Source organism: Heptranchias perlo, chromosome 37 (genome assembly GCF_035084215.1).
Source record: "Heptranchias perlo isolate sHepPer1 chromosome 37, sHepPer1.hap1, whole genome shotgun sequence".
Lineage (NCBI taxonomy): Eukaryota > Metazoa > Chordata > Chondrichthyes > Hexanchiformes > Hexanchidae > Heptranchias > Heptranchias perlo.
The window spans coordinates 17,363,342-17,375,506 of NC_090361.1; the positions used below are offsets into that span (position 1 = coordinate 17,363,342).

The 12,165-nt window shown below is 53.5% G+C and overlaps 1 protein-coding gene across 9 annotated transcripts in view; it reads right to left on the bottom strand.

The window, feature by feature from the left end:
* Positions 1-12,165, bottom strand: part of pnpla7a (patatin-like phospholipase domain containing 7a) — an 81,688-nt gene that overhangs the window by 37,430 nt on the left and 32,093 nt on the right. For 8 of the 9 annotated variants that reach the window (XM_067972860.1, XM_067972864.1, XM_067972862.1 and 5 more), the window contains one exon: positions 7,227-7,367. The exons of the other annotated variant lie outside the window; for it this stretch is intronic. In XM_067972860.1, coding sequence (XP_067828961.1) covers positions 7,227-7,367 — 141 coding nt within the window. The remainder of the gene's footprint in view (positions 1-7,226; positions 7,368-12,165) is intronic. 9 annotated transcript variants of the gene reach the window in all.

Genomic DNA, 12,165 nt, shown 5'->3' on the forward strand with positions numbered 1-12,165 from the left:
CGTATGGCCTACTCCTGCTCCTATTTCTTTTGTCCTCATGTTCTAAGGAGAACAACCCCAGCTTCTCCAATATCTCCACATAACTGAAATCCCTGGTACCATTCTAGTAAATCTTTTCTGCATCCTCTCCAAAGCTTTGACATCTTTCCTAAACTGTGGTGCCCAGAATTGAACACAATACTCCAGCTGAGGCCTAACCAGTGTTTTATAAAGGTTTACAATTGTAAATAATTTTACAACACCAAGTTATAGTCCAAGAAAATTGTTGGACTATAACTTGGTGTTGTAAAATTGTTTACAATTGTCAACCCCAGTCCATCACCGGCATCTCCACATTATAAAGGTTGAGCATAACTTCCTTGCTTTTGTACTCTATGCCTCTATTAATAAAGCCCAGGATCCCATATCTTTTTTAAAAAAAATACAGCCTTCTCAACTTGTTCTGTCACCTTCAAAGATTTGTGTATGTGCACCCCCAGGTCTCCCTGTTCCTGCACCCCCTTTAAAATTGTACCATTTAGTTTATTTTGCCTCTCCTCATTCTTCCTACCAAAATGTATCACTTCACACTTCTCTACATTAAATTTCATCTGCCACGTGTCTGCCCATTTCACCAGTCTATCTATGCCCTCCTGAAGTCTGTTACTATCCTCCACATTGTTTACTACATTTCTAAGTTTCGTATCATCTGCAAACTTTGAAATTATCCCCTCTATACCCAAGTCCAGGTCATTAATATATATCAAAAAGAGCAGTGGTGCTAATACTGACCCCCTGGGGAACACCACTGTATACTTCCCTCCAGTTTGAAAAACAGCCGTTAATCACTACTCTCTGCTTTCTGTCCCTTAGTCAATTTTGTATCCACTGTCCCTTTAATCTTATGGGCTTTAATTTTGCAAACAAGTCTATAATGTGGTACTTTAATGCCTTTTGAAAGTCCATATCCACATCATCAAGCGTACTACCCTCATCAACCCTCACCGTTGCTTCATCAAAGAACTCAATCAAGTTCGTCAAACACAATTTTCCTTTAACAAATTCATGCTGACTTTCATTTATTAGCCCATATTTTTTCAAGAGCCAATTAATTTTGTCCCAGACTAAGGTCTCAAAGTTTCCCCACCACCGATGTTAGGCTGACTGGCCTGTAATTGCCAGGTTTATCCATCTCCCCTTTTAAAAAAAACAGGGGTGTAACATTTGCAATCCTCCAGTACCATCCCCATATCTAAGGAGGATTGGAAGATTGTGGGCAGAGCCTCTGCAACTGTAACCTAGGATGCTTCCCATTTGGACTGGGTGACTTTTCTACTTTGAGTACTGCCAATCTATGAAGCACCTCTTCTTTATGTATTTTTAATCCTAATATCACTACTACCTCCTCCTCCTTTACTGCGACAATGGCAGCATCCTCTTCTCTAGTGAAGACAGATGTGAAGTATTCATTTAGTACCTCAGCCATACCACCCTCTGCCTCCACAAAAAGATCTCCTTTTTTATACCTAATCAGTCCCACACTTCCTTTGACTACCCTTTTACTATCTGTTTACAAAAGACATTTGGGTTCCCTTTTATGTTAGCGATTACTACCTTAGAGGTCCTGCTTTTTAACTTCCTCCCTACTCCTGAAACTCTGACTGCAGGACCTCAATCCTTTTCCTTCCTGTGTCATTGGTTCCCACATGGACCACGACTTCTGGCTGTCACCCTTCCCCCCCTCAAAGTGCCCTTCCATGATAGCTACAGTTATTTAAACTGCTTGTTTAGCTTTTAGGCAATTTACTTTTTATCTAGCACTAAAACACTAACCACAAAAAAACACTAACCAACCACTAAAAACATTAACCACTAAGAACAATAATCACTAAAAACATGAACCAATGAATCAGAAGTTTACAACATGGAAACAGGCCCTTCGGCCCAACATGTCCATGTCGCCCAGTTTATACCACTAAGCTAGTCCCAATTGCCTGCACTTGGCCCATATCCCTCTATACCCATCTTACCCATGTAACTGTCCAAATGCTTTTTAAAAGACAAAATTGTACCCGCCTCTACTACTGCCTCTGGCAGCTCGTTCCAGACACTCACCACCCTTTGAGTGAAAAAATTGCCCCTCTGGACCCTTTTGTATCTCTCCCCTCTCACCTTAAATCTATGCTCCCTCGTTATAGACTCCCCTACCTTTGGGAAAAGATTTTGACTATCGACCTTATCTATGCCCCTCATTATTTTATAGACTTCTATAAGATCACCCCTTAACCTCCTACTCTCCAGGGAAAAAAGTCTCAGTCTATCCAACCTCTCCCTATAAGTCAAACCATCAAGTCCCGGTAGCATCCTAGTAAATCTTTTCTGCACTCTTTCTAGTTTAATAATATCCTTTCTATAATAGGGTGACCAGAACTGTACACAGTATTCCAAGTGTGGCCTTACTAATGTCTTGTACAACTTCAACAAGACATCCCAACTCCTGTATTCAATGTTCTGACCAATGAAACCAAGCATGCTGAATGCCTTCTTCACCACCCTATCCACCTGTGACTCCACTTTCAAGGAGCTATGAACCTGTACTCCTCGATCTCTTTGTTCTATAACTCTCCCCAACACCCTACCATTAACGGAGTAGGTCCTGGCCCGATTCGATCTACCAAAATGCATCACCTCACATTTATCTAAATTAAACTCCATCTGCCATTCATCGGCCCACTGGCCCAATTTATCAAGATCCCGTTGCAATCCTAGATAACCTTCTTCACTGTCCACAATACCACATATCTTGGTGTCATCTGCAAACTTACTAACCATGCCTCCTAAATTCTCATCCAAATCATTAATATAAATAACAAATAACAGCGGACCCAGCACCGATCCCTGAGGCACACCGCTGGTCACAGGCCTCCAGTTTGAAAAACAACCCTCTACAACCACCCTCTGTCTTCTGTCGTCAATCCAATTTTGTATCCAAACTGGCTACCTCACCTTGGATCCCATGAGATTTAACCTTATGTCACAACCTACCATGCGGTACCTTGTCAAAGGCTTTGCTAAAGTCCATGTAGACCACGTCTACTGCACAGCCCTCATCTATCTTCTTGGTTACCCCTTCAAAAAACTCAATCAAATTCGTGAGACATGATTTTCCACTCACAAAACCATGCTGACTGTTCCTAATCAGTCCCTGCCTCTCCAAATGCCTGTAGATCCTGTCTCTCAGAATACCCTCTAACAACTTACCCACTACAGATGTCAGGCTCACCGGTCTGTAGTTCCCAGGCTTTTCCCTGCCGCCCTTCTTAAACAAAGGCACAACATTTGCTACCCTCCAATCTTCAGGCACCTCACCTGTAGCTGTCGATGATTGAAATATCTCTGCTAGGGGACCCGCAATTTCCTCCCTAACCTCCCATAACGTCCTGGGATACATTTCATCAGGTCCCGGAGATTTATCTACCTTGATGCGCGTTAAGACTTCCAGCACCTCCCTCTCTGTAATATGTACACTCCTCAAGACATCACTATTTATTTCCCCAAGTTCCCTAACATCCATGCCTTTCTCAACCGTAAATACCGATGTGAAATATTCATTTAGGATCTCACCCATCTCTTGTGGTTCCGCACATAGATGACCTTGTTGATCCTTAAGAGGCCCTACTCTCTCCCTAGTTACTCTTTTGCCCTTTATGTATTTGTAGAAGCTCTTTGGATTCTCCTTTGCCTTATCTGCCAAAGCAATCTCATGTCCCCTTTTTGTCCTCCTGATTTCTCTCTTAACTCTACTCCGGCAATCTCTATACTCTTCAAGGGATCCACTTGATCCCAGCTGTCTTATGCATGTCATATGCCTCCTTATTTTTAACTCGGGCCACAATCTCCCGAGTCATCCAAGGTTCCCTACTTCTACCAGCCTTGCCCTTCACTTTATAGAATCATAGAAGTTACAACATGGAAACAGGCCCCTTCAGCCCAACATGTCCATGTCGCCCAGTTTATACCACTAAGCTAGTCCCAATTGCCTGCACTTGGCCCATATCCCTCTATACCCATCTTACCCATGTAACTGTCCAAATGCTTTTTAAAAGACAAAATTGTACCCGCCTCTACTACTGCCTCTGGCAGCTCGTTCCAGACACTCACCACCCTTTGAGTGAAAAAATTGCCCCTCTGGACCCTTTTGTATCTCTCCCCTCTCACCTTAAATCTATGCTCCCTCGTTATAGGCTCCCCTACCTTTGGGAAAAGATTTTGACTATCGACCTTATCTATGCCCCTCATTATTTTATAGACTTCTATAAGGTCACCCCTTAACCTCCTACTCTCCAGGGAAAAAAGTCCCAGTCTGTCTAACCTCTCCCTGTAAGTCAAACCATCAAGTCCCGGTAGCATCCTAGTAAATCTTTTCTGCACTCTTTCTAGTTTAATAATATCCTTTCTATAATAGGGTGACCAGAACTGTACACAGTACTCCAAGTGTGGCCTCACCAATGCCCTGTACAACTTCAACAAGACATCCCAACTCCTGCATTCAATGTTCTGACCAATGAAACCAAGCATGCCGAATGCCTTCTTCACCACCCTATCCACCTGTGACTCCACTTTCAAGGAGCTATGAATCTGTACTCCCAGATCTCTTTGTTCTATAACTCTCCCCAACGCCCTACCATTAACGGAGTAGGTCCTGGCCCGATTCGATCTACCAAAATGCATCACCTCACATTTATCTAAATTAAACTCCATCTGCCATTCATCGGCCCACTGGCCCAATTTATCAAGATCCCGTTGTAACCCTAGATAACCTTCTTCACTGTCCACAATGCCACCAATCTTGGTGTCATCTGCAAACTTACTAACCATGCCTCCTAAATTCTCATCCAAATCATTAATATAAATAACAAATAACAGCGGACCCAGCACCGATCCCTGAAGCACACCGCTGGACACAGGCATCCAGTTTGAAAAACAACCCTCGACAACCACCCTCTGTCTTCTGTCGTCAAGCCAATTTTGTATCCAATTGGCTACCTCACCTTGGATCCCATGAGATTTAACCTTATGTAACAACCTACCATGCGGTACCTTGTCAAATGCTTTGCTGAAGTCCATGTAGACCACGTCTACTGCACAGCCCTCATCTATCTTCTTGGTTACCCCTTCAAAAAACTCAATCAAATTCGTGAGACATGATTTTCCTCTCACAAAACCATGCTGACTGTTCCTAATCAGTCCCTGCCTCTCCAAATGCCTGTGGATCCTGGCCCTCAGAATACCCTCTAACAACTTACCCACTACAGATGTCAGGCTCTTTAACAGCCTGGACAGGCACGATGCACCCTGAACCCTGGTTAACACACTTTTGAAAGCCTCCCACTTACCAGACGTCCCTTTGCCTGCCAACAGACTCTCCCAATCAACTTCTGAAAGTTCCTGTCTAATACCATCAAAATTGGCCTTTCCCCAATTTAGAATTTTAACTTTTGGGCCAGACCTATCCTTCTCCATAGCTATCTTAAAACTAATGGAATTATGATCACTGGTCCCAAAGTGATCCCTCACTCACACTTCTGTCACCTGCCCTTCCTTATTTCCCAAGAGGAGGTCAGGTTTTGCCCCCTCTCTAGTCGGACCATCCACATACTGAATGAGAAATTCCTCCTGAATACACTCAACAAATTTCTCTCCATCCAAGCCCCTAATGCTATGGCTGTCCCAGTCAATGTTGGGAAAGTTAAAGTCCCCTACTATTACCACCCTATTTTTCTTGCAGCTGTCTGTAATCTCCTTACTCACTGACTTACCCTCGGCACTCCTCCTTGTCACTTTTGACTCTTTGTTTTTTTGATTCCTCCCTTGATGCTCCGCTCAGTCTGAGTCCTAGTCCTTTTTAATTTTATGTATTTTTTTTTTAAGTTTAAAAAATTGATAGATTTGTCTCTAGTTCTTTGGTTTAAATCACTTAGCACCTCCTTCCCCCTCTGCACCTAATTCCCACACTCACCAAATTCCCAGTTGAAAGTCCTCACTCTGTTAACAATGCACTCTGTTAGAGGTTCACTCTGTCTTTCCCAACCTCAGTCATTCTACCGAAGAACAAGATGGATCTCGACAACGAACTTGTACGTATAGATCCAATTTGTTCTTCAGATCGCAAGTGAGAATTCGTGCAACTGTCTGACAACTCAAGTGGTAGAACGCTCGTGAAAATCAGGCTACATCAGCAGTTTGCTTGTGAAAATCTCACCTCTCGTACACTATCACAGCAGCACATTAACCAGCCATTTCATGGAATTATATAGCACAGAAGGAGGCCATTTGGCCCATCGTGCCTGTCCAGGCTGTTAAAGAGCTAGTCCCACTGCCCTGCCCTTTCCCCATAGCCATGCAAATTTTTCCTTTTTAAGTATTTATCCAATTCCCTTTCGAAAGTTATTGAATCTGCTTCCACCGCCCTTTCAGGCAGCACATTCTGAATCAGTGTCAGCTATGACTCAGTGGGTAGCACTCGCGCCTCTGAGTCAGAAGGCCACGGGTTCAAGCCCTACTCCAGAGACTTGAGCACAAAATTTAGGCTGACACTCCAGTGCAGTACTGAGGGAGCGCTGCACTGTCAGAGGTGCCGTCTTTCGGATGAGACGTTAAATGAGGCCCCGTCTGCCCCCTCAGGTGGTTTTAAAAGATCCCATGGCACTGTTTCGAAGAGCAGGGGAGCTCTCCCCGGTGTCAAGGCCAATACTTATCCTTCAAGCAACATCACTAAAACAAATCTGCTCATTATCACATTGCTGTTTGTGGGATCTTGCTGTGCGCAAATTGGCTGCCGCCTTTCCCAAATTACAACAGTGACAACACTTCAAAAGTACTTCATTGGTTGTAAAATGCTTTGTGCCGCCCTGAGGTCATGAAATGCGCGATATCAATCCAAGTTCTCCTTCTATAATAACTCGCTGTGTAAAAAAAATTACGACCACGAATTACCACCACTTATTCTCTTTCAGTAATTTATTATCCATTAAAATAGCTGCTCCCCAGTTGTGTAAATATTACAGGAGTTTGATTATCTTGTAACGAAGGTTTGGAAATGGGGTTAATACAGCCACTATATGGAATATAACACTTGTGCAAACATGATGCTAGATATTCTCAGTTCCAAAATGAAAACTAAATTTTCTTCAGTTGCTAATGGGCAGTGCTTCTTTATATAAAAGATTAGGATTTCCAAGAGTTACCTGACGTTTTTCAGCATATACAGTACTTCCAAGGGCAAGTGTGAACTAGCGACATCGAACTCAGTCAGGTCGGCCTCCAGAACAGAAGGTGGGGGCTCCTTCAACTGAAGAGTCGGAACTTCCTTATTAATGTGCAAGAACCTGTGGTGGGTAACGGGAGACAAAAAGGTCCTTAGAAGGAGGCGGGGACACGCGGGCCAGACAGAGACAGACAGGCGGGCGGGGACACGCGGGCCAGACAGACAGGCGGGCGGGGACACGCGGGCCAGACAGACAGGCGGGCGGGGACACGCGGGCCAGACAGACAGGCGGGCGGGGACACGCGGGCCAGACAGACAGGCGGGCGGGGACACGCGGGCCAGACAGACAGGCGGGCGGGGACACGCGGGCCAGACAGACAGGCGGGCGGGGACACGCGGGCCAGACAGACAGGCGGGCGGGGACACGCGGGCCAGACAGACAGGCGGGCGGGGACACGCGGGCCAGACAGACAGGCGGGCGGGGACACGCGGGCCAGACAGACAGGCGGGCGGGGACACGCGGGCCAGACAGACAGGCGGGCGGGGACACGCGGGCCAGACAGACAGGCGGGCGGGGACACGCGGGCCAGACAGACAGGCGGGCGGGGACACGCGGGCCAGACAGACAGGCGGGCGGGGACACGCGGGCCAGACAGACAGGCGGGCGGGGACACGCGGGCCAGACAGACAGGCGGGCGGGGACACGCGGGCCAGACAGACAGGCGGGCGGGGACACGCGGGCCAGACAGACAGGCGGGCGGGGACACGCGGGCCAGACAGACAGGCGGGCGGGGACACGCGGGCCAGACAGACAGGCGGGCGGGGACACGCGGGCCAGACAGACAGGCGGGCGGGGACACGCGGGCCAGACAGACAGGCGGGCGGGGACACGCGGGCCAGACAGACAGGCGGGCGGGGACACGCGGGCCAGACAGACAGGCGGGCGGGGACACGCGGGCCAGACAGACAGGCGGGCGGGGACACGCGGGCCAGACAGACAGGCGGGCGGGGACACGCGGGCCAGACAGACAGGCGGGCGGGGACACGCGGGCCAGACAGACAGGCGGGCGGGGACACGCGGGCCAGACAGACAGGCGGGCGGGGACACGCGGGCCAGACAGACAGGCGGGCGGGGACACGCGGGCCAGACAGACAGGCGGGCGGGGACACGCGGGCCAGACAGACAGGCGGGCGGGGACACGCGGGCCAGACAGACAGGCGGGCGGGGACACGCGGGCCAGACAGACAGGCGGGCGGGGACACGCGGGCCAGACAGACAGGCGGGCGGGGACACGCGGGCCAGACAGACAGGCGGGCGGGGACACGCGGGCCAGACAGACAGGCGGGCGGGGACACGCGGGCCAGACAGACAGGCGGGCGGGGACACGCGGGCCAGACAGACAGGCGGGCGGGGACACGCGGGCCAGACAGACAGGCGGGCGGGGACACGCGGGCCAGACAGACAGGCGGGCGGGGACACGCGGGCCAGACAGACAGGCGGGCGGGGACACGCGGGCCAGACAGACAGGCGGGCGGGGACACGCGGGCCAGACAGACAGGCGGGCGGGGACACGCGGGCCAGACAGACAGGCGGGCGGGGACACGCGGGCCAGACAGACAGGCGGGCGGGGACACGCGGGCCAGACAGACAGGCGGGCGGGGACACGCGGGCCAGACAGACAGGCGGGCGGGGACACGCGGGCCAGACAGACAGGCGGGCGGGGACACGCGGGCCAGACAGACAGGCGGGCGGGGACACGCGGGCCAGACAGACAGGCGGGCGGGGACACGCGGGCCAGACAGACAGGCGGGCGGGGACACGCGGGCCAGACAGACAGGCGGGCGGGGACACGCGGGCCAGACAGACAGGCGGGCGGGGACACGCGGGCCAGACAGACAGGCGGGCGGGGACACGCGGGCCGGGACACACGGGCCGGGACACACGGGCCGGGACACACGGGCCGGGACACACGGGCCGGGACACACGGGCCGGGACACACGGGCAGGGACACACGGGCAGGGACACACGGGCAGGGACACACGGGCAGGGACACACGGGCAGGGACACACGGGCAGGGACACACGGGCAGGGACACACGGGCAGGGACACACGGGCAGGGACACACGGGCAGGGACACACAGGCAAGACGGGCAGGGACACACAGGCAAGACGGGCAGGGACACACAGGCAAGACGGGCAGGGACACACAGGCAAGACGGGCAGGGACACACAGGCAAGACGGGCAGGGACACACAGGCAAGACGGGCAGGGACACACAGGCAAGACGGGCAGGGACACACAGGCAAGACGGGCAGGGACACACAGGCAAGACGGGCAGGGACACACAGGCAAGACGGGCAGGGACACACAGGCAAGACGGGCAGGGACACACAGGCAAGACGGGCAGGGACACACAGGCAAGACGGGCAGGGACACACAGGCAAGACGGGCAGGGACACACAGGCAAGACGGGCAGGGACACACAGGCAAGACGGGCAGGGACACACAGGCAAGACGGGCAGGGACACACAGGCAAGACGGGCAGGGACACACAGGCAAGACGGGCAGGGACACACAGGCAAGACGGGCAGGGACACACAGGCAAGACGGGCAGGGACACACAGGCAAGACGGGCAGGGACACACAGGCAAGACGGGCAGGGACACACAGGCAAGACGGGCAGGGACACACAGGCAGGGACACACAGGGACACACAGGCCAGACGGGCAGGGACTCACAGGCCAGACAGACAGACAGACAGGCGGGGACACACAGGCCAGACGGGCAGGGACACACAGGCCAGACGGGCAGGGACACACAGGCCAGACGGGCAGGGACACACAGGCCAGACGGGCAGGGACACACAGGCCAGACGGGCAGGGACACACAGGCCAGACGGGCAGGGACACACAGGCCAGACGGGCAGGGACACACAGGCCAGACGGGCAGGGACACACAGGCCAGACGGGCAGGGACACACAGGCCAGACGGGCAGGGACACACAGGCCAGACGGGCAGGGACACACAGGCCAGACGGGCAGGGACACACAGGCCAGACGGGCAGGGACACACAGGCCAGACGGGCAGGGACACACAGGCCAGACGGGCAGGGACACACAGGCCAGACGGGCAGGGACACACAGGCCAGACGGGCAGGGACACACAGGCCAGACGGGCAGGGACACACAGGCCAGACGGGCAGGGACACACAGGCCAGACGGGCAGGGACACACAGGCCAGACGGGCAGGGACACACAGGCCAGACGGGCAGGGACACACAGGCCAGACGGGCAGGGACACACAGGCCAGACGGGCAGGGACACACAGGCCAGACGGGCAGGGACACACAGGCCAGACGGGCAGGGACACACAGGCCAGACGGGCAGGGACACACAGGCCAGACGGGCAGGGACACACAGGCCAGACGGGCAGGGACACACAGGCCAGACGGGCAGGGACACACAGGCCAGACGGGCAGGGACACACAGGCCAGACGGGCAGGGACACACAGGCCAGACGGGCAGGGACACACAGGCCAGACGGGCAGGGACACACAGGCCAGACGGGCAGGGACACACAGGCCAGACGGGCAGGGACACACAGGCCAGACGGGCAGGGACACACAGGCCAGACGGGCAGGGACACACAGGCCAGACGGGCAGGGACACACAGGCCAGACGGGCAGGGACACACAGGCCAGACGGGCAGGGACACACAGGCCAGACGGGCAGGGACACACAGGCCAGACGGGCAGGGACACACAGGCCAGACGGGCAGGGACACACAGGCCAGACGGGCAGGGACACACAGGCCAGACGGGCAGGGACACACAGGCCAGACGGGCAGGGACACACAGGCCAGACGGGCAGGGACACACAGGCCAGACGGGCAGGGACACACAGGCCAGACGGGCAGGGACACACAGGCCAGACGGGCAGGGACACACAGGCCAGACGGGCAGGGACACACAGGCCAGACGGGCAGGGACACACAGGCCAGACGGGCAGGGACACACAGGCCAGACGGGCAGGGACACACAGGCCAGACGGGCAGGGACACACAGGCCAGACGGGCAGGGACACACAGGCCAGACGGGCAGGGACACACAGGCCAGACGGGCAGGGACACACAGGCCAGACGGGCAGGGACACACAGGCCAGACGGGCAGGGACACACAGGCCAGACGGGCAGGGACACACAGGCCAGACGGGCAGGGACACACAGGCCAGACGGGCAGGGACACACAGGCCAGACGGGCAGGGACACACAGGCCAGACGGGCAGACGGGCAGGGACTCACAAGCCAGACAGACAGACAGGCGGGCAGGGACTCACAGGCCAGACAGACAGACAGGCGGGCAGGGACTCACAGGCCAGACAGACAGACAGGCGGGCAGGGACTCACAGGCCAGACAGACAGACAGGCGGGCAGGGACTCACAGGCCAGACAGACAGGTGGGGACACACAGGCGGGCAGGGACACAGGCCAGACAGACGGGCGGGCGGGGACACACAAACGCAACGATGTCCAGTTCTTACACACTAATTACATTAGTGTTAAACATTTTAAACATTTAGTTGAATCATTCAGAATTTACATATCTACACTGATACAGCGGAGTGTGTTGATCCCATATTTCCACATCTATGTCAAGCAGGTGCAAGAAGGTAATCCTTTCTACTAAAAACTCCACCAATATTCAGCTCTTGGTTATAGGAACCACTTGCACTGGACGAAAAACCAACTATCCTAAATCCCAGCTCACGTGAAAGGCATCCTCAGTAAACTTTCACAGCCTCAGTCCCTGCCCCAAAAAAGGGGGAGGGAATGAAACAAAAGGCTTCCACCTAATAAAACTGTCCTTGATGCAGGGTTACTGGATAATTAAGCCATTGACAAACTCACGTCAGGTATTACA